This window comes from Coregonus lavaretus (genome assembly GCF_964263955.1).
Source record: "Coregonus lavaretus genome assembly, chromosome: 36".
Taxonomy (NCBI): Eukaryota; Metazoa; Chordata; class Actinopteri; order Salmoniformes; family Salmonidae; genus Coregonus; species Coregonus lavaretus.
The window spans coordinates 1,088,494-1,111,218 of record NC_140023.1 but is presented as its reverse complement, the minus strand read 5'-3'; the positions used below and the strand labels follow the sequence as shown (position 1 = coordinate 1,111,218).

The window sequence follows — 22,725 nt, the reverse complement described above, 5'->3', positions numbered from 1 at the left end:
CTCCCTATCCCCTCTCCTCCCTTCTATCTCCCTATTCCCTCTCCTCCCTTCCATCTCCCTATCCCCTCCCTTCTATCTCCCTATCCCCTCCCCTCCCTTCTATCTCCCTATCCCCTCTCCTCCCTTCTATCTCCCTATCCCCTTATCCCCTCTCCTCCCTTCTATCTCCCTATCCCCTCTCCTCCCTTCTATCTCCCTATCCCCTTATCCCCTCTCCTCCCTTCTATCTCCCTATCCCCTTATCCCCTCTCCTCCCTTCTATCTCCCTATCCCCTCTCCTCCCTTCTATCTCCCTATCCCCTCTCCTCCCTTCTATCTCCCTATCCCCTCTCCTCCCTTCTATCTCCCTATCCCCTCTCCTCCCTTCTATCTCCCTATCCCCTCTCCTCCCTACTATCTCCCTATCCCCTCCCCTCCCTTCTATCTCCCTATCCCCTCACCTCCCTCCTATCTCCCTATCCCCTCCCTTCTATCACCCTGTCCCCTCCCTTCTATCTCTCTATTCCCTCCCCTCCCATCTATCTCCCTATCCCCTCCCTTCTATCTCCCTATCCCCTCTCCTCCCTTCTATCTCCCTATCCCCTCTCCTCCCTTCTATCTCCATATCCCCTCTCCTCCCTTCTATCTCCATATCCCCTCTCCTCCCTTCTATCTCCCTATCCCCTCTCCTCCCTTCTATCTCCCTATCCCCTCTCCTCCCTTCTATCTCCCTATCCCCTCTCCTCCCTTCTATCTCCCTATCCCCTCTCCTCCCTTCTATCTCCCTATCCCCTCTCCTCCCTTCTATCTCCCTATCCCCTCTACTCCCTTCTATCTCCCTATCCCCTTATCCCCTCTCCTCCCTTCTATCTCCCTATCCCCTCTCCTCCCTTCCCCCTCACCACCTACTTCACTCCAAGTCCTCTACACCCACACACCCTCACCCCACTCCCACACACTACACACCCTCGATCACACACCCACACCCCACACCTCCCATCACACACCACCCTCTCCCACTCCTCCAACACACTCCCACTCCCCACTCCTCCCTTCCTCACCCTCACCCTCTCCTCCCATCACCACCCTACCCCACTCCTCCCACCTCTCTCCTCTCCCCTCACCTCCCTCCTACTCCCTATCCCTCCTTCTATCACCCTCTGTCCCCTCCTTCTATCTCTCTATTCCCTCCCCTCCCATCATCCTCCCTATCCCCTCCCTTCTATCTCCCTATCCCCTCTCCTCCCTTCTATCTCCCTATCCCCTCTCCTCCCTTCTATCTCCATATCCCCTCTCCTCCTTCTATCTCCATATCCCTCCTCCCTTCTATCTCCTACCCCTCTCCTCCCTTCTATCTCCCTATCCCCTCTCCTCCCTTCTATCTCCCTATCCCCTCTCCTCCCTTCTATCACCCTATCCCCTCTCCACCTCCTTCTATCTCCCTATCCCCTCTCCTCCCTTCTATCTCCCTATCCCCTCTCCTCCCCTTCTATCTCCCTATCCCCTCTCCTCCCTACTATCTCCCTATCCCTCCCCTCCCTCTATCTCCCTATCCCCTCACCTCCCTCCTATCTCCCTATCCCCTCCCTTCTATTACCCTGTCCCCTCCCTTCTATCTCTCTATCCCTCCCCTCCCTTCTATCTCCCTATCCCCTCCCTTCTATCTCCCTATCCCCTCTCCTCCCTTCTATCTCCCTATCCCCTCTCCTCCCTTCTATCTCCATATCCCCTCTCCTCCTTCTATCTCCATATCCCCGTCTCTCCCTTCTATCTCCCTATCCCCTCTCCTCCCTTCTATCTCCCTATCCCTCTCCCCCCTCCCTTCTATCTCCCTATCCAATCTCCTCCCTTCTATCTCCCTATCCCCTCTCCTCCCTTCTATCTCCCTATCCCCTCTCCTCCCTTCTATCTCCTATCCCTCTCCTCCCTCTATCTCCCTATCCCCTTATCCCCTCTCCTCCCTTCTATCTCCTATCCCCTCTCCTCCCTTCTATCTCCCTATCCCCTCTCCTCCCTTCTATCTCCTATCCCTCTCCTCCCTACTATCTCCCTATCCCCTCCCTCCCTTCTATCTCCCTATCCCCTCACCTCCCTCCTATCTCCCTATCCCCTCCCTTCTATCACCCTGTCCCCTCCCTTCTATCTCTCTATTCCCTCCCCTCCCTTCTATCTCCCTATCCCCTCCCTTCTATCGCCTATCCCCTCTCCTCCCTTCATCTCCCTATCCCCTCTCCTCCCTTCTATCTCCATATCCCCTCTCCTCCCTTCTATCTCCATATCCCCTCTCCTCCCTTCTATCTCCCTATCCCCTCTCCTCCCTTCTATCTCCCTATCCCCTCTCCTCCCTTCTATCTCCCTATCCCCTCTTCTCCCTTCTATCTCCCTATCCCTCTCCTCCCTTCTATCTCCCTATCCCCTTATCCCCTCTCCTCCCTTCTATCTCCCTATCCCCTCTCCTCCCTTCTATCTCCTATCCCCTCTCCTCCCTTCTATCTCCCTATCCCCTCTCCTCCCTTCTATCTCCCTATCCCCTCTCCTCCCTTCTATCTCCCTATCCCCTCTCCTCCCTTCTATCTCCCTATCCCTCTCCCTTCCTTCTCCTTCTATCTCCCTATCCCCTCTCCTCCCTACTATCTCCCTATCCCCTCCCCTCCCTTCTATCTCCCTATCCCCTCACCTCCTCCTATCTCCCTATCCCCTCCCTTCTATCACCCTGTCCCCTCCCTTCTATCTCTCTATTCCCTCCCTCCCTTCTATCTCCCTATCCCCTCCTTCTATCTCCCTATCCCCTCTCCTCCCTTCTATCTCCCTATCCCCTCTCCTCCCTTCTATCTCCATATCCCCTCTCCTCCCTTCTATCTCCATATCCCCTCTCCTCCCTTCTATCTCCCTATCCCCCTCCTCCCTTCTATCTCCCTATCCCCTCTCCTCCCTACTATCTCCCTATCCCCTCCCTCCCTTCTATCTCCCTATCCCCTCACCTCCCTCCTATCTCCCTATCCCTCCCTTATATCTCCCTGTCCCCTCCCTTCTATCTCTCTATTCCTCCCCTCCCTTCTATCTCCCTATCCCCTCTCCTCCCTTCTATCTCCCTATCCCCTCTCCTCCCTTCTATCTCCATATCCCCTCTCCTCCCTTCTATCTCCATATCCCCTCTCCTCCCTTCTATCTCCCTATCCCCTCTCCTCCCTTCTATCTCCCTATCCCCTCTCCTCCCTTCTATCTCCCTATCCCCTCTCCTCCCTTCTATCTCCCTATCCCTCTCCTCCCTCTATCTCCCTATCCCCTCTCCTCCCTTCTATCTCCCTATCCCCTCTCCTCCCTTCTATCTCCCTATCCCCTCTCCTCCTACTATCTCCCTATCCCCTCCCTCCCTTCTATCTCCCTATCCCCTCACCTCCCTCCTATCTCCCTATCCCCTCCCTTCTATTACCTGTCCCCTCCCTTCTATCTCTCTATTCCCTCCCCTCCCTTCTATCTCCCTATCCCCTCCCTTCTATCTCCCTATCCCCATCTCCTCCTTCTATCTCCTATCCCCTCTCCTCCCTTCTATCTCCATATCCCCTCTCCTCCCTTCTATCTCCATATCCCCTCTCCTCCCTTCTATCTCCCTATCCCCTCTCCTCCCTTCTATCTCCCTATCCCTCTCCTCCCTTCTATCTCCCTATCCCTCTCCTCCTTCTATCTCCTATCCCTCTCCTCCCTTCTATCTCCCTATCCCCTCTCCTCTCCCTATCCCTCTCCTCCCTCTATCTCCCTATCCCTTATCCCCTCTCCTCCCTTCTATCTCCCTATCCCTCTCCTCCTTCTATCTCCCTATCCCCTCTCCTCCCTTCTATCTCCCTATCCCCTCTCCTCCCTACTATCTCCCTATCCCCTCCCCTCCCTTCTATCTCCCTATCCCCTCACCTCCCTCCTATCTCCCTATCCCCTCCCTTCTATCACCCTGTCCCCTCCCTTCTATCTCTCTATTCCCTCCCCTCCCTTCTATCTCCCTATCCCCTCCCTTCTATCTCCTATCCCTCTCCTCCCTTCTATCTCCCTATCCCCTCTCCTCCCTTCTATCTCCATATCCCCTCTCCTCCCTTCTATCTCCATATCCCCTCTCCTCCCTTCTATCTCCCTATCCCCTCTCCTCCCTTCTATCTCCCTATCCCCTCTCCTCCCTTCTATCTCCCTATCCCTCTCCTCCCTTCTATCTCCCTATCCCCTCTCCTCCCTTCTATCTCCCTATCCCTTATCCCCTCTCCTCCTTCTATCTCCCTATCCCCTCTCCTCCCTTCTATCTCCCTATCCCCTCTCCTCCCTTCTATCTCCCTATCCCTCTCCTCCCTTCTATCTCCCTATCCCCTCTCCTCCCTTCTATCTCCCTATCCCCTCTCCTCCCTTCTATCTCCCTATCCCCTCTCCTCCCTTCTATCTCCCTATCCCCTCTCCTCCCTTCTATCTCCCTATCCCCTCTCCTCCCTACTATCTCCCTATCCCCTCCCCTCCCTTCTATCTCCCTATCCCCTCACCTCCCTCCTATCTCCCTATCCCCTCCCTTCTATCACCCTGTCCCCTCCCTTCTATCTCTCTATTCCCTCCCCTCCCTTCTATCTCCCTATCCCCTCCCTTCTATCTCCCTATCCCCTCTCCTCCCTTCTATCTCCCTATCCCCTCTCCTCCCTTCTATCTCCATATCCCCTCTCCTCCCTTCTATCTCCATATCCCCTCTCCTCCCTTCTATCTCCCTATCCCCTCTCCTCCCTTCTATCTCCCTATCCCCTCTCCTCCCTACTATCTCCCTATCCCCTCCCCTCCCTTCTATCTCCCTATCCCCTCACCTCCCTCCTATCTCCCTATCCCCTCCCTTCTATCTCCCTGTCCCCTCCCTTCTATCTCTCTATTCCCTCCCCTCCCTTCTATCTCCCTATCCCCTCTCCTCCCTTCTATCTCCCTATCCCCTCTCCTCCCTTCTATCTCCCTATCCCCTCTCCTCCCTTCTATCTCCCTATCCCCTCTCCTCCCTTCTATCTCCCTATCCCCTCTCCTCCCTTCTATCTCCATATCCCCTCTCCTCCCTTCTATCTCCCTATCCCCTCTCCTCCCTTCTATCTCCCTATCCCCTCTCCTCCCTTCTATCTCCCTATCCCCTCTCCTCCCTTCTATCTCCCTATCCCCTCTCCTCCCTTCTATCTCCCTATCCCCTCTCCTCCCTTCTATCTCCCTATCCCCTCTCCTCCCTTCTATCTCCCTATCCCCTCTCCTCCCTTCTATCTCCCTATCCCTTCTCCTCCCTTCTATCTCCCTATCCCCCCCTTCTATCTCCCTATTCCCTCTCCTTTCTATCTCCCTATCCCCTCCCCTCCCTTCTATCTCCCTATCCCCTCCCCTCCCTTCTATCTCTCTATTCCCTCTCCTCCCTTCTATCTCCCTATCCCCTCTCCTCCCTTCTATCTCCCTATCCCCTCTCCTCCCTTCTATCTCCCTATCCCCTCTCCTCCATCTCCTATTTGACCATCAGCAAACCACCCTGCATCCCACTGCTGGCTTGCCTCTGAACTAAGCAGGGTTGGTCCTGGTTGGTCCCTGTATGGGAGACCAGATGCTGCTGGAAGTGGTGTTGGAGGGCCAGCAGGAGGAACTATTTCCTCTGGTCTAAAAAAATATCCCAATGCCCCAGGGCAGTGATTAGGGACATTGCCCTGTATAGGGTGCCGTCTTTCAGATGGGGCGTTAAACGGGTGTCCTGACTTTCTGTGGTCACTAAGATCCCATGGCACTTATCGTAAGAGTAGGGTTGTTAACCCTGGTGTCCTGGTTAAATCCCAATCTGGCCCAATCATGGCCACCTAATCATCCCCAGCTTCCAATTGGCTCATTCATCCCCCCTCCTCTCCCCTGTAACTATTCCCCAGGTCGTTGCTGTAAATGAGAATGTGTTCTCAGTCAACTTACCCCTCTCCTATATCTCCCTCCCCTCCATCTCCCCTTCCCTCTACCTCCTCCACACCCTCCCTTCCCTCTCCGTCACGACTCAGCACAGCAGTGACATTTCTCAGGTGACGTCAACCCCTCTAAATACCCATCAGCCCCGTGGCCTCACCTGTCAGCCTGAGATTCCCCTGGCCTGTCAAGTATCTCTACTGTACGATGCCGTTGAATCCGGTTACATGACATATAGTACAGCATGCCCATTAGGGTTAATTGAATCAGGTTACATGACATATAGTCAGTGGTTCAATATTACTGCACTGTCGGAGCTAGAAGCACAAGCATTTCTCTACACCCGCAATAACATCTGCTAAACACGTGTATGTGACAAATACAATTTGATTTGATTTGATTTTATGTAAAGTACTTAAGTAAAAATACTTTAAAGTACTACTTAAGTCGTTTTTTTTAGTATCTACACTTTACTATTCATATTTTTTTATAACTTTTACTTCACTACATTCCTTAAGAAATAATGTACTTTTTACTCCATATATTTTCCCTGACACCCAAAAGTAATCATTACATTTGGAATGTTTAGCAGGACAGGAAAATGGTCAAATTCACACACTTATCAAGATAACATCCCTGGTCATCCCTACTGCCTCTGATCTGGTGGACTCACTAAACACAAATGCTTCATTTTTAATGATGTGTGAGTTATGGAGTGTGCCCCTGGCTATCTGTAAAGATGTCTGAGTGTTGGAGTGTGCCCATGGCTATCTGTAAATGATGTCTGAGTGTTGGAGTGTGTCCCTGGCTATCTGTAAATGATGTCTGAGTGTTGGAGTGAGCCCCTGGCTATCTGTAAATGATGTCTGAGTGTTGGAGTGTGCCCCTGGCTATCTGTAAATGATGTTGGAGTGTTGGAGTGTGCCCATGGCTATCTGTAAATGATGTTGGAGTGTTGGAGTGTGCCCCTGGCTATCTGTAAATGATGTCTGAGTGTTGGAGTGTGTCCCTGGCTATCTGTAAATGATGTCTGAGTGTTGGAGTGAGCCCCTGGCTATCTGTAAATGATGTCTGAGTGTTGGAGTGAGCCCCTGGCTATCTGTAAATGATGTCTGAGTGTTGGAGTGTGCCCCTGGCTATCTGTAAATGATGTCTGTGTTGGAGTGTGCCCCTGGCTATCTGTAAATGATGTTGGAGTGTTGGAGTGTGCCCATGGCTATCTGTAAATGATGTCTGAGTGTTGGAGTGTGCCCCTGGCTATCTGTAAATGATGTCTGTGTTGGAGTGTGCCCCTGGCTATCTGTAAATGATGTTGGAGTGTTGGAGTGTGCCCCTGGCTATCTGTAAATGATGTCTGTGTTGGAGTGTGCCCCTGGCTATCTGTAAATGATGTCTGAGTGTTGGAGTGTGCCCCTGGCTATCTGTAAATGATGTCTGAGTGTTGGAGTGTGCCCCTGGCTATCTGTAAATGATGTCTGGGTGTTGGAGTGTGCCCCTGGCTATCTGTAAATGATGTCTGAGTGTTGGAGTGAGCCCCTGGCTATCTGTAAATGATGTCTGAGTGTTGGAGTGTGCCCCTGGCTATCTGTAAATGATGTCTGAGTGTTGGAGTGTGCCCCTGGCTATCTGTAAATGATGTCTGAGTGTTGGAGTGTGCCCCTGGCTATCTGTAAATGATGTCTGAGTGTTGGAGTGTTCCCCTGGCTATCTGTAAATGATGTCTGAGTGTTGGAGTGTTCCCCTGGCTATCTGTAAATGATGTCTGAGTGTTGGAGTGAGCCCCTGGCTATCTGTAAATGATGTCTGAGTGTTGGAGTATGCCCCTGGCTATCTGTAAATGATGTCTGAGTGTTGGAGTGTTCCCCTGGCTATCTGTAAATGATGTCTGAGTGTTGGAGTGAGCCCCTGGCTATCTGTAAATGATGTCTGAGTGTTGGAGTGTGCCCATGGCTATCTGTAAATGATGTCTGAGTGTTGGAGTGTGCCCATGGCTATCTGTAAATGATGTCTGAGTGTTGGAGTGTGCCCCTGGCTATCTGTAAATGATGTCTGAGTGTTGGAGTGTGCCCCTGGCTATCTGTAATAAAAGAAAATGGTGCTGTCTGGTTTGCTTGATATAAGGAATTTTAAATTATTTATACTTTTACTTTTGATACTTAAGTATATTTTAGCAATTACTTTTACTTTTGATACTTAAGTATATTTAAAACCAAATACTTTAAACAGTAATCCATCAACAGACCGCAGGGCTGAATCAATGCTGGATTGGATTGCCATCGATTGCTCTGATAAATTATGGCAAATAACAAATGAATAAGCTGCATATGGCTAACTCCCATAACCTGGCATGAACACTCACACCAGACTCTTAAACAACAAACTAGACTATTTCATCTAGAGTTGGGTTATGTGAAAGCACACTCTACGTGGAGATGCATCATGACACTAGATGTGGGATGAAGACATGAGGAAGAGATGGATTTCCTGGGTAGGCTGCTATTCATTTAGATCATTTAGAGAGGACAGGCGTGGCATCCACTTCGTGACCAAGCTCTCTCTGTGGGCACTGTCTGTTTCAGATTTCAACTTTAGTGTGTGTGTGTGTGTGTGTCAGCAGGTTAGCTCCACATTACAAACACACTCCATGGGAGAGGATAATTAGCCAGCTGAAATACCGCTGTAAGCCTCTACCAGCCCAGTACACAACTAACTACAAACATTACAAAACTAACTACCCAACACTGAAAACTACCTACAGTACAGTTAGCCAAGCCTCAAGTCCATATAGAGCTAGTTTAGAGACAGACAGGGGATAAAGGGGGTCAGTACTGTGTATGGAGAGAGGGCTAGAGAGGGTAAAGTAGCTGACAGAGAGGAGAGAGGGCTAGAGATATATGGATAGAGTGATAGAGAGAGAGGGTGGTAAGCTGAGGAGAGAGAGGAGAGAGGGCTAGAGAGATATGGATAGAGTGATAGAGAGAGAGGGTGGTAAGCTGAGGAGAGAGAGGAGAGAGGGCTAGAGAGATATGGATAGAGTGATAGAGAGAGAGGGTGGTAAGCTGAGGAGAGAGAGGAGAGAGGGCTAGAGAGATATGGATAGAGTGATAGAGAGAGAGGGTGGTAAGCTGAGGAGAGAGAGGAGAGAGGGCTAGAGAGATATGGATAGAGTGATAGAGAGAGAGGGTGGTAAGCTGAGGAGAGAGAGGAGAGAGGGCTAGAGAGATATGGATAGAGTGATAGAGAGAGAGGGTGGTAAGCTGAGGAGAGAGAGGAGAGAGGGCTAGAGAGATATGGATAAACAGAGGGATCGAGAGAGAGAGAGAGAGAGAGAGAGAGAGAGAGAGAGAGAGAGAGAGAGAGAGAGAGAGAGAGAGAGAGAGAGAGAGAGAGAGAGAGAGAGATACTGGCAGGTGGGCACTCCTACCATCTCATTAATATTTAAATAATCTCTGAATATTCAGTCTGCAGTAATCTAGGATTCTCATACTTTCGAATCTCATGGAATTTGGAACCATACATGCTCATTCTTCCAACTCCATTTCTACTCAGGCAGTTCTCCTGGCCTTCCTGTATGTTTCTCCCGGAGTAGGGTAAAGTGACACCTTGACGCTGATCTTGGATCAGTTTCACATTTTCCCCACTAATGGTTAAGGTTAGGATTGGGGAGGGGAAGATGATCCTAGGTCTGTACCTGGCGGAAACCAGCGGAAATTTCACCACAATCGTTTCTTCACTCCCAGTCCCCTCCTTCCCTCCCCTGCAAGTCCCCTCCTTCCCTCCCCTCCCCCTCCTTTCTTTCCCTCCCCTGCAAGTCCCCTCCTTCCCTCCCAGCCCCCTCCTTCCCTTTCCTTCCCTCCCCTGCAAGTCCCCTCCTTCCCTCCCCTGCAAGTCCCCTCCTTCCCTCCCCCTCCTTTCCTTTCCTTTCCTTTCCTCCCCTCCCAGCCCCCCCTCCCCCCTCCTTCCCCCCCCTCCCAGCCTTCTCCTTCCCTCCCCTCCCCGCCTTCTCCTTCCCTCCCCTCCCCCTCCTTTCCTTCCCTCCCCTCCCAGCCCCCTCCTTCCCCCCCTCCCAGACCCCTCCTTCCCTCCCCTCCCCCTCCTTTCCTTCACTCCCCTCCCAGACCCCTCCTTCCCCCCCTCCCAGTCCCCTCCTTCCCCCCCTCCCAGTCCCCTCCCAGCCTTCTCCTTCACTCCCCTCCCAGACCCATCCACCCCGCTGGGTGAATAGACTGGTTAATATTTGATTGGGCTGTAATATGAAGGTGATGGCTCACACACAAAGCACAGCTACAGAGGTCACAAAGCAGGGCCATAATATAACATGGAATCTATTATTTATCCTATTAAAACAAACACACTTACACACTACCATCTGAATACACACTGCCATCTGAATACACACTGCCATCTGAAAACACACTGCCATCTGACTACACACTGCCATCTGACTACACACTGCCATCTGAATACACACTACCATCTGAAAACACACTGCCATCTGAATACACACTACCATCTGAAAACACACTGCCATCTGAAAACACACTGCCATCTGACTACACACTGCCATCTGAAAACACACTGCCATCTGAAAACACAATGCCATCTGAAAACAGTCCCGTGAAGCTCAGTTGGTAGAGCATGGCGCTTGCAACGCCAGGGTTGTGGGTTCGATTCCCACGGGGGCCCAGTATGAAAAATGTATGCACTCACTAACTGTGAGTCACTCTGGATAAGAGTGTCTGCTAAATGACTAAAATATAAAAATGTAAAACACACTGCCATCTGAAAACACACTGCCATCTGAATACACACTGCCATCTGAAAACACACTGCCATCTGAAAACACATTCAAACACACTGCCATCTGAAAACACACTGCCATCTGAAAACGCACTCACACACACTGCCATCTGAATACCCCATGCCATCTGAAAACACACTGCCATCTGAAAACAAAACAAGGTATGTGTTACTGTAACCCCATCACATGATGCCAGACCAGAAGACCTTAACTATTGTAACACCATCGAGGCCAGACCATAAGACTGTAACACTATCACATGAGGCCAGACCAATAGACCTTAACTACTGTAACACCATCACGAGGCCAGACCATAAGACCTTACCTACTGTAACACCATCACATGATGCCAGACCATAATACCTTAACTACTGTAACACCATCACGAGGCCAGACCATACGACCTTAACTACTGTAACACCATCACATGATGCCAGACAATAAGACCTTAACTACTGTAACACCATCACATGATGCCAGACCATAATACCTTAACTACTGTAACACCATCACGAGGCCAGACCATACGACCTTAACTACTGTAACACCATCACATGATGCCAGACAATAAAACCTTAACTACTGTAACACCATCACATGATGCCAGACAATAAGACCTTAACTACTGTAACACCATCACATGATGCCAGACCATAAGACCTTAACTACTGTAACACCATCACATGATGCCAGACCATACGACCTTAACTACTGTAACACCATCATGAGGCCAGACCATATGACCTTAACTACTGTAACACCATCACATGATGCCAGACCATACGACCTTAACTACTGTAACACCATCACATGATGCCAGACCATAAGACCTTAACTACTGTAACACCATCACGAGGCCAGACAATACGACCGTAACTACTGTAACACCATCACGAGGCCAGACCATACGACCTTAACTACTGTAACACCATCACATGATGCCAGACCATAAGACCTCAACTACTGTAACACCATCACATGATGCCAGACCATACGACCTTAACTACTGTAACACCATCACATGATGCCAGACCGTACGACCTTAACTACTGTAACACCATCACATGATGCCAGACCATAAGACCTTAACTACTGTAATACCATCACACGATGCCAGACCATACGACCTTAACTAGTGTAACACCATCACACGATGCCAGACCATACGACCTTAACTAGTGTAACACCATCACATGATGCCAGACCATACAACCTTAACTACTGTAACACCATCACACGATGCCAGACCATACAACCTTAACTACTATAACACCATCACATGATGCCAGACCATACGACCTTAACTACTGTAACACCATCGCATGATGCCAGACCATAAGACCTCAACTACTGTAACACCATCACATGATGCCAGACCATACGACCTTAACTACTGTAACACCATCACATGATGCCAGACCATACGACCTTAACTACTGTAACACCATCACATGATGCCAGACCATAAGACCTTAACTACTGTAATACCATCACACGATGCCAGACCATACGACCTTAACTAGTGTAACACCATCACATGATGCCAGACCATACGACCTTAACTAGTGTAACACCATCACATGATGCCAGACCATACGACCTTAACTAGTGTAACACCATCACATGATGCCAGACCATACGACCTTAACTACTGTAACACCATCACATGATGCCAGACCATACGACCTTAACTACTGTAACACCATCACATGATGCCAGACCATACGACCTTAACTACTGTAACACCATCACATGACAAACAACAACTCTCATTCTCACTTCTCTGACACAGTCTGTGTGTGTGTGTTACTCCTCTCCTGCACAGATCAGATGATTGAGTGAGGCTACACTGCAGTTGCTATGGTATCACTGCAACAGGTTCTGTGTACACAGATGCTCTTTGCCGCTTTGAGCTGCAGAATAGGCCTGATGGAGGGCAAGAGTCCCACAACACCGCCCACACACACACACACACACACACACACATGCGTAGGCATACACACACTGTACATGTCAAGATGTGTGCAGACACTTGAATCGTGCACACATACAATCGTTCACAGACACATACACATGCTCATTCACCTACACAAACAATTAACTGTACAGAGTGCATATCATTTCAGTATCAGTAAGCAGGCATACGATCACAGTAGCTGTTGTACTGAGATATTTATATGCAGAGTAACTGCTCTATACAGTCCTCTGCTTAATTTCTCCTCAATATCAGACAGATAATTTAGGCAGGAGGTAGGTAGGCTGTGTGTGTCTCTTGTGGGGCTGGGCGATATATCAAATTCATTCGATTAATTTGAAGTTACATTTTAGCGCGATGTTACAAATGCCTGTATCGCAACAATGGAGTTTTTTTCGGTCTCGTCTCCTTCGCTCCTTATGTTCAGTGTGCACTGTGCCCCTTCCCACTCGCACACAGACACCAAGCCCCTCCCCCTGCCACTCACAACAACAACAATGAAATATAACCTCTTCCTCTCTGACAACAAGCAGTTTAAATTCGCTATTTGCATTTGAGGTTTGGTCCAACAGAATCTGTCTAAATCCTTAGACATTATTTTACAGTAATACACGAGAACTTAAAAAGGGTATCATTAGAAAGGTTATGTCTCAACTCCCAAAATGTAGAACAGAGCAGACCCTACTAAAACGAGAGTATTAATGAACATGATTGTGGAAAATTAATGCTCAGATTCTGTCGCACGCGACATTGCAGTTCGACGTACCGCTAGCAGCATTTTAGCCACAGACTGTCATGTGCTAGCTGCCTAGTCAGTGTTTTATAAATGTGCAATGTGCATAAAAAGACGCATTTATATAAGGAATTGGCAACTCGTTCTCATTCTGAGAAATAAGCATCTTCTTATCAAGGTAGGCCACTTGATTTCAATATCTAAACAAAGTGAACAAGCTATGTCGGTTCAAACAGTTGGAGACGGTGTATTCATAACAGTTCAACTGTTCTACCTTGTTAGCAAGCAAATAGATCCAAGTTGGCTAGACTTTAAATACAAAGATTAGCTGTCTACTCACTAGCATGTGGGCCTGTGCTTGAGAGATTGTTTAGGAGACCTGTGTTCTATAATGCCTGCTACAAGAAGTTGGTCATTATTCATGGTTCTGGTTACATTTGAAACAAAACTTGTATTTTCATAGACAGACTTGAAAGCCAGATCAGTGATTATTGAAAAAAAGCAGGTCAAACTATTTTGATAAAATCATTTAATTATTAGTGGGTCTTATGGTTGTGGAAGGCTTATATTTAGCCTAGGTATAATTATACATGCAGTGTATTGACCTTTGATTGTGCAAAAAAGCTTATTTAGAGAATAAATACAAAATCTCTATATATACAAAAGTATGTGGACACCCCTTCAAATGAGTGGATTCGGCTATTTCAGCCACACCCGTTGCTGACAGGTGTATAAAATCGAGCACATAGCCATGAAATCTCCATAGACAAACATTGGCAGTAGAATGGCCTTACTGAAGAGCTCAGTGACATTCAACGTGGCACCATCACAGGATACCACTCCTGAGTGGCGCAGTGGTCTAAGGCACTGCATCGCAGTGCTAACTGTGTCACTAGAGATCCTGGTTCGAATCCAGGCTCTGTCGCAGCCGGCCGCGACCGGGAGACTCATGGGCGGCGCACAATTGGCCCAGCGTCGTCCAGGGTAGGGGAGGGAATGGCCGGCCGGGATGTAGCTCAGTTGATAGAGCATGGCGTTTGCAACGCCAGGGTTGTGGGTTCGTTTCCCACGGGGGGCCAGTATAAAAAAAATATGTATTCACTAACTGTAAGTCGCTCTGGATAAGAGCGTCTGCTAAATGACTAAAAATGTAAATGTAAAATGTAAATACCACCTTTCCAACAAGTCAGTTCGTCAAATTTCTGCCCTGCTAGAGCTGTCCCAGTCAACTGTAAGTGCTGTTATTGTGAAGTGGAAACGTCTAGGAGCAACAACAGCTCAGCTGCGAAGTGGTAGGCCACACAAGCTACCAGAATGGGACCACCGAGTGCTGACGAAAAATCGTCTGTCCTCGGTTGCAACACTCACTATCAAGTTCCAAACTGCCTCTGGAAGGAACGTCAGCACAAGAACGGTTCATCTGGAGCTTAATGAAACGGGTTTCCTTGGCCGAGCAGCAGCACACAAGCCTAAGATCACCATGCGCAATGCCAAACGTCGGATTGAGTGGTGTAAAGCTCGTCGCCATTGGACTCTGGAGAAGTGGAAATGCATTCTCTGGAGTGATGAATCACGCTTCAACATCTGACAGTCTGATGGACAAATCTGGATTTGGCGGATGCCAGGAGAAACCTACCTGCCCCAATGCATAGAGCCAACTGTTTGGTGGAGGAGGAATAATGGTCTGGGGATGTTTTTCATGGTTCGGGCTAGGCCCCTTAGTTCCAGTGAAGGGAAATCTTAACGCTACAGCATACAATGACATTCTAGATGATTCTGTGCTTCCAACTTTGTGTACCAACTTCGAGGTACATACAGAAATGGTTTGTCGAGATCGGTGTGGAAGAACTTGACTGGCCTGCTCAGAGCCCTGACCTCAACCCCATCGAACACCTTTGGGACTAATTGGAACGCCGACTGCGAGCAAGGCCTAATCGGCCAACATCAGTGCTCGATCTCACTAATGTTCTTGTGGCTGAATGGAAGCAAAGGGGGGACCAACTCCATATTAATGCCCATGATTTTGGAATGAGATAATCGACGAGCAGGTGTCCACATACTTTTGGTCATGTAGTGTATATCATGAATCGCCCATAATTTTGAAAAAAATCACACACACACACACACACACACACACACACACACTACATTGAGAAAAAGGCTGATGAAAGGGAGTGGGAGATGTGTCCATGCCAGTGATGAAAGTTCAACTTGTTTAGTAAAATGACAGCTGCCGTTCAGGAGTTTGTTTCCAAGGCGATGAAAGCCTTGTATCTGAGACCCAACTCTCTCATATTCTAAATAGGCGTGAAGAACTCACATTTCACCAAATATTAACAATAACACTTTTAGGGTTGGCGGTTTAATAGCTTTGTGTGTTTGTATTGGTGAACACTCTGAGTTTCGTATTTATTCAGTCCCCAAACACCAGCTGTCTATGAAACACCTAAATCATCTATCATAAGAAAACTAAGACATTTTGGTAACACTTTACTTAAAGCCTGCAGGTATAACTTTTTATATGCATATATGAGCCTTTATAATGTCTTATAATCAGGCGTATAATAATGTCATGTCTCGATATGTATCAATATTTCAAAAAAGAAAACATTCTACTTCTACAAATGAAAATATGAGTTTCCTCCCTTTGTAAAATGTAGGGTTTCCTCTGTCTGGTTTTAAGCACAGCTCATGATGTGAGTCCAGATGCTTTATTCCAGCCCTGCCCTGCCCAGACACATTCATCATCAGCTGATAACCACAATACACTGCAGCCGACAGACCAGGGGACTCTCCTCTTCTCGACAGACCAGGGGACTCTCCTCTTCTCAACAGACTCTCCTCTTCTCGACAGACCAGGGGACTCTCCTCTTCTCAACAGACCAGGGGACTCTCCTCTTCTCAACAGACCAGGGGACTCTCCTCTTCTCGACAGACCAGGGGACTCTCCTCTTCTCAACAGACCAGGGGACTCTCCTCTTCTCGACAGACCAGGGGACTCTCCTCTTCTCGACAGACCAGGGGACTCTCCTCTTCTCGACAGACCAGGGGACTCTCCTCTTCTCCTCTCTGTCCGTCCTCGCCCTCCTCTCCCTTTCTCTTTATCCCACTCCTCCCTCTTTATCCCACTCCTCTCCCTCTTCCCCCCCCTTTCCTCTCTCTGCAACTCCTTTGTACTGTGTATCTGGTCAGTGTCTGGTCATGTAGTGGTGATAGTTGTCTGTAGCTGATGTCTATTAATGATAAAGTATTCCAGTTGAACAGGTTACACCAGCCAACCATATTATTCTCACACAAAGACTGCAACCCCGCCCCACACACGCACTGGTCAGATCTGAAGACTGCAACCCCGCCCCACACACGCACTGGTCAGATCTGAAGACTGCAACCCCGCCCCACACACGCACTGGTCAGATCTGAAGACTGCAACCCCGCCCCACACACGCACTGGTCAGATCTGAAGACTGCAACCCCGCCCCACACACGCACTGGTCAGATCTGAAGACTGCAACCCCGCCCCACACACGCACTGGTCAGATCTGAAGACTGCAACCCCGCCCCACACACGCACTGGTCAGATCTGAAGACTGCAACCCCGCCCCACACACGCACTGGTCAGATCTGAAGACTGCAGTGAATTAAAGGGTGCTGCACTGAGTGCACTGCAGCAGAGGAGCCAAGCCTGCTACATCCAACAAGGACTGGACTGAGCTAGACCATAGAAATAAACCAGCTAGAACCAACAGGACTGGGTACAACAACCCAGACACTAGATCTGTGATGATACCAGTATCGCAATATTTTTTCCATGTCAAAAATGAAAACACGAAGCAGACCACACTCTTTGGTCCTTTAAAAACCTGCTGTATTTATGTAAAATATTGTGTGCTATAGTTAGTTTAAAATAAATAAATGTGACTCTGGATGACAACATAATGATGTTTGTTTCCAACATTAGGGCTGTTTTCCTAAAGAAGTTAAATCCACTTTGTGTTTTGTTTCCTTGCCATGATACTCACGAGTATCGTGATACTGGTATCGTCCTGGCCCTACCAGACACCATAGAAATATACCAGCTAGAATCAACTCAGATTGGCGATCATAGAATTATAGAAATACAACAACCTAGAATAAGTTCCTTAGAAACATAGGATGCTTCCGGTGTGTGTCCACGACACACCCCTACACACACAAAAACACACACACACACACACACACACACACACATGGTGGGTACGTTTTATTTTTATTTTTTATTTATTTATTTCACCTTTATTTAACCAGGTAAACCAGTTGAGAACAGGTTCTCATTTACAACTGTGACCTGGCCAAGACAAAGCAAAGTAGTGCAACAAAAAACAACACAGAGTTACATATGGGGTAAAAAAAAATAAACATAAAGTCAGAGATACAACAGAAAATATATATACAGTGTGTGCAAATGTAGCAAGTTATGGAGGTAAGGCAATAAATAGGCTGTAGTGCAGAATAATTACAATAGTATTAACACTGGAATGCTAGATGTGCAAGAGATTATGTGCAAATAGAGATAATGGGGTGCAAAAGAGCAAATTAAATAACAATATAGGGATGAGGTAGTTGGGTGGGCTAATTTCAGATGGGCTGTGTACAGGTGCAGTGATCGGTAAGGTGCTCTGACAACTGATGCTTAAAGTTATTGAGGGAGATAAGAGTCTCCAGCTTCAGAGATTTTTGCAATTCGTTCCAGTCATTGGCAGCAGAGAACTGGAAGGAATGGCGGCCAAAGGAGGTGTTGGCTTTGGGAATGACCAGTGAGATATACCTGCTGGAGCGCAGACTACGGGTGGGTGCTGCTATGGTGACCAATGAGCTAAGATAAGGCGGGGATTTGCCTAGCAGTGATTTATAGATGGCCTGGAGCCAGTGGGTTTGACGACGAACATGTAGTGAGGACCAGCCAACAAGAGCGTACAGGTCACAGTGGTGGGTAGTGTATGGGGCTTTGGAGACAAAACGGATGGCACTGTGATAGACTACATCCAATTTGCTGAGTAGAGTGTTGGAGGCTATTTTATAAATGACATCGCCGAAGTCAAGGATCGGTAGGATAGTCAGTTTTACGAGGGCATGTTTGGCAGCATGAGTGAAGGAGGCTTTGTTGCGAAATAGGAAGCCGATCCTAGATTTAACTTTGGATTGGAGATTCTTTATGTGAGTCTGGAAGTTGAGTTTACAGTCTAACCAGACACCTAGGTATTTGTAGTTGTCCACATACTCTAGGTCAGATCCGTCGAGAGTGGTGATTCTAGTCGGGTGGGCGGGTGCTAGCAGCGTTCGATTGAAAAGCATGCATTTAGTTTTACTAGTGTTTAAGAGCAGTTGAAGGCTACTGAAGGATTGTTGTATGGCATTGAAGCTCGTTTGGAGGTTTGTTAACACAGTGTCCAATGAAGGGCCAGATGTATACAAAATGGTGTCGTCTGCGTAGAGGTGGATCTGAGAGTCACCAGCAGCAAGAGCGACATCATTGATATACACGGAGAAAAGTGTCGGCCCAAGAATTGAACCCTGTGGCACCCCCATAGAGACTGCCATAGGTCCAGACAACAGGCCCTCCGATTTGACACACTGAACTCTATCTGAGAAGTAGTTGGTGAACCAGGCGAGGCAGTCATTTGAGAAACCAAGGCTATTTAGTCTGCCAATAAGAATGCGGTGGTTGACAGAGTCGAAAGCCTTGGCCAGGTCGATGAAGACGGCTGCACAGTACTGTCTATTATCAATCGCGGTTATAATATCGTTTAGGACCTTGAGCGTGGCTGAAGTGCACCCGTGACCAGCTCGGAAACCAGATTGCATAGCGGAGAAGGTACGGTGGTATTCGAAATGGTCGATGATCTGTTTATTAACTTGGCTTTCGAAAACTTTCGAAAGGCAGGGCAGGATGGATATAGGTCTGTAGCAGTTTGGATCTAGAGTGTCACCCCCTTTGAAGAGGGGGATGACCGCGGCAGCTTTCCAATCTCTGGGGATCTCAGACGTTATGAAAGAGAGGTTGAACAGACTAGTAATAGCGGTTGCGACAATTTCGGCGGCTAGTTTTAGGAAGAAAGGGTCCAGATTGTCTAGCCCAGCTGATTTGTAGGGGTCCAGATTTTGCACGTACCAGGACTCTGCCGGTGAGTGTCTGTGCTGATATCATGACCCCGGCCCAGTCCTTCACAGAGGTCATCCAGCCCACCTCGCTGGCAGGGAGCACTTCGTCCTTCTCATCAGGACCCTTAGTTGTACCGTCTGCTGCCTGACTGTTAGCAGGTTTATTTACCTTCTGGGCCTCCTGGAACAAAAGGGGGAGAGAGAGAGGTGGGGTGGAGAGCGAGAGCGAGAGTGAGGGGGGGGGGGGGTAGAGAGAGAGAGAGAGAGAGAGAGAGAGAGAGAGAGAGAGAGAGAGAGAGAGAGAGAGAGAGAAATAAAGATCGCGTTAACATTTTGTTGATCAGACAGCTATTATTTCATATAGAAATAGGGTATTATGACAGCTGTTCTATATGTTCTATTTCTATCTGCAATGTTCTACCAGATCATCTAGCACCATGTCCCTGAAAGGAGAGTGGGTTTGGAGGGTACATGTACTGTATAGCTCCATTAGGTGTACTGTATAGCTCCATTAGGTATACTGTATAGCTCCATTAGGTGTACTGTATAGCTCCATTAGGTATACTGTATAGCTCCATTAGGTATACTGTATAGCTCCATTAGGTATACTGTATAGCTCCATTAGGTGTACTGTATAGCTCCATTAGGTATACTGTATAGCTCCATTAGGTGTACTGTATAGCTCCATTAGGTGTACTGTATAGCTCCATTAGGTATACTGTATAGCTCCATTAGGTATACTGTATAGTTCCATTAGGTATACTGTCAAGGCTGTCAAACACGCCTCTGCCATATGTTGGTGTGTTTGTGTGTGTGTGTGTGTGTGTGTGTGTGTGGTCGCTCGGTTGCTTTTTGCCCATATGGGCCTGGAAGTTCATTCATCCTAGGGGTATACAGTGGCATAAGACTAATATTGTCATGCAGGCCCCTCAACCCTCCATCTTGTGTCTGAATGAGTGAGCATCGACTCGCCATGCTTGGCAGTGCTACTGTATGTACGCACCTGTTCAGCCATACTCTCACTCTAATAACACTCCACTTCATATGTTTCCCCCTACACCATTAAGATGCATGGTTTAATTGCACACACTCACCGCCAGGCGAGGTGGACTAAAGGTTAGCATGTCACCGCTAGGCCTATAAACCATTGGGTGTAGCCCAGCGAATGGCGTCACAGAGAATCCCTGGCACTCCAATAACTTTCAGAGCTCTCGACAGCGGCCCTCTCTCCCTTCCAAGGAAGCTGGCTCATATTACGTCAGGAAACACATGTAGTAGTTCATCTTTTATTACGACCCACTGGCACTGCTCATTCTCTCTGGACCCGACCTGGGTTCAAACACTATGCAGAACCTCTCAAATACTACCTAGAGTCTGCCTCAAGTGTCAAATGGGCAGAGTTTGCAGTTTTTGGGGGGGAATGAGAGAGAGGGGGGAAGAGAGAGGGGGAAGAGAGGGGAGAGGGGAGAGAGAAAGAGGGGGAGAGAGAGAAAGAGAGATAGATAGAGAGAGAAAGAGAGAGCGAGTCAGTACTCAGTCAGTCGGTTTGGAGAGGATTGTCCAGTTCAAATTGGATTATATTCCTTAATGATCCAACATGTCCACAGCTGCCATTTTCCTAATTACATTCTCTGCCATAACAATAACCTCCTTCTGAAAGGTTGCCATGGTCACTAGATCATTATCTATCTGCTGCTTACAGACCACACATTGCATAACTGTGTCCCAAATGGCACCCTATTCCCTATGGGCACTGGTCAACAGAAGTGCACTACATAGGAAATAGGGTGCCATTTGGGATGCAACCAGAAGTGCAGTGGAAAATGGGGTTAGAAGGGCTTCGTAGGCAATCATCCATGTACAGTGGGGAAAAAAAGTATTTAGTCAGCCACCATTTGTGCAAGTTCTCCCACTTAAAAAGATGAGAGAGGCCTGTAATTTTCATCATAGGTACACGTCAACTATGACAGACAAATTGAGAAAAAAAATTCTCCAGAAAATCACATTGTAGGATTTTTTATTAATTTATTTGCAAATTATGGTGGAAAATAAGTATTTGGTCACCTACAAACAAGCAAGATTTCTGGCTCTCACAGACCTGTAACTTCTTCTTTAAGAGGCTCCTCTGTCCTCCACTCGTTACCTGTATTAATGGCACCTGTTTGAACTTGTTATCAGTATAAAAGACACCTGTCCACAACCTCAAACAGTCACACTCCAAACTCCACTATGGCCAAGACCTGTCAAAGGACACCAGAAACAAAATTGTAGACCTGCACCAGGCTGGGAAGACTGAATCTGCAATAGGTAAGCAGCTTGGTTTGAAGAAATCAACTGTGGGAGCAATTATTAGGAAATGGAAGACATACAAGACCACTGATAATCTCCCTCGATCTGGGGCTCCACGCAAGATCTCACCCCGTGGGGTCAAAATGATCATAAGAACGGTGAGCAAAAATCCCAGAACCACACGGTGGGACCTAGTGAATGACCTGCAGAGAGCTGGGACCAAAGTAACAAAGCCTACCATCAGTAACACACTACGCCACCAGGGACTCAAATCCTGCAGTGCAAGACGTGTCCCCCTGCTTAAGCCAGTACATGTCCAGGCCCGTCTGAAGTTTGCTAGAGTGCATTTGGATGATCCAGAAAAGGATTGGGAGAATGTCATATGGTCAGATGAAACCAAAATATAACTTTTTGGTAAAAACTCAACTCGTCGTGTTTGGAGGACAAAGAATGCTGAGTTGCATCCAAAGAACACCATACCTACTGTGAAGCATGGGGGTGGAAACATCATGAAACGTGGCTTGGTCTTTCAGCATGACAATGATCCCAAACACACAGCCCGGGCAACGAAGGAGTGGCTTCGTAAGAAGCATTTCAAGGTCCTGGAGTGGCCTAGCCAGTCTCCAGATCTCAACCCCATAGAAAATCTTTGGAGGGAGTTGAAAGTCTGTGTTGCCCTGCGACAGCCCCAAAACATCACTGCTCTAGAGGAGATCTGCATGGAGGAATGGGCCAAAATACCAGCAACAGTGTGTGAAAACCTTGTGAAGACTTACAGAAAACGTTTGACCTGTGTCATTGCCAACAAAGGGTATATAACAAAGTATTGAGAAACTTTTGTTATTGACCAAATACTTATTTTCCACCATAATCTGCAAATAA

The 22,725-nt window shown here is 48.0% G+C and overlaps 1 protein-coding gene across 1 annotated transcript in view; it reads right to left on the bottom strand.

Moving 5' to 3' along the window:
• The window catches only part of LOC311110501 (calcium-activated potassium channel subunit alpha-1a-like), a gene marked incomplete at its 5' end in the record, with an annotated part of 307,325 nt that overhangs the window by 183,733 nt on the left and 100,867 nt on the right, over positions 1-22,725 (bottom strand). The window contains one exon of the mRNA XM_084153022.1: positions 19,565-19,735. Coding sequence (XP_084009148.1) covers positions 19,565-19,735 — 171 coding nt within the window. The remainder of the gene's footprint in view (positions 1-19,564; positions 19,736-22,725) is intronic.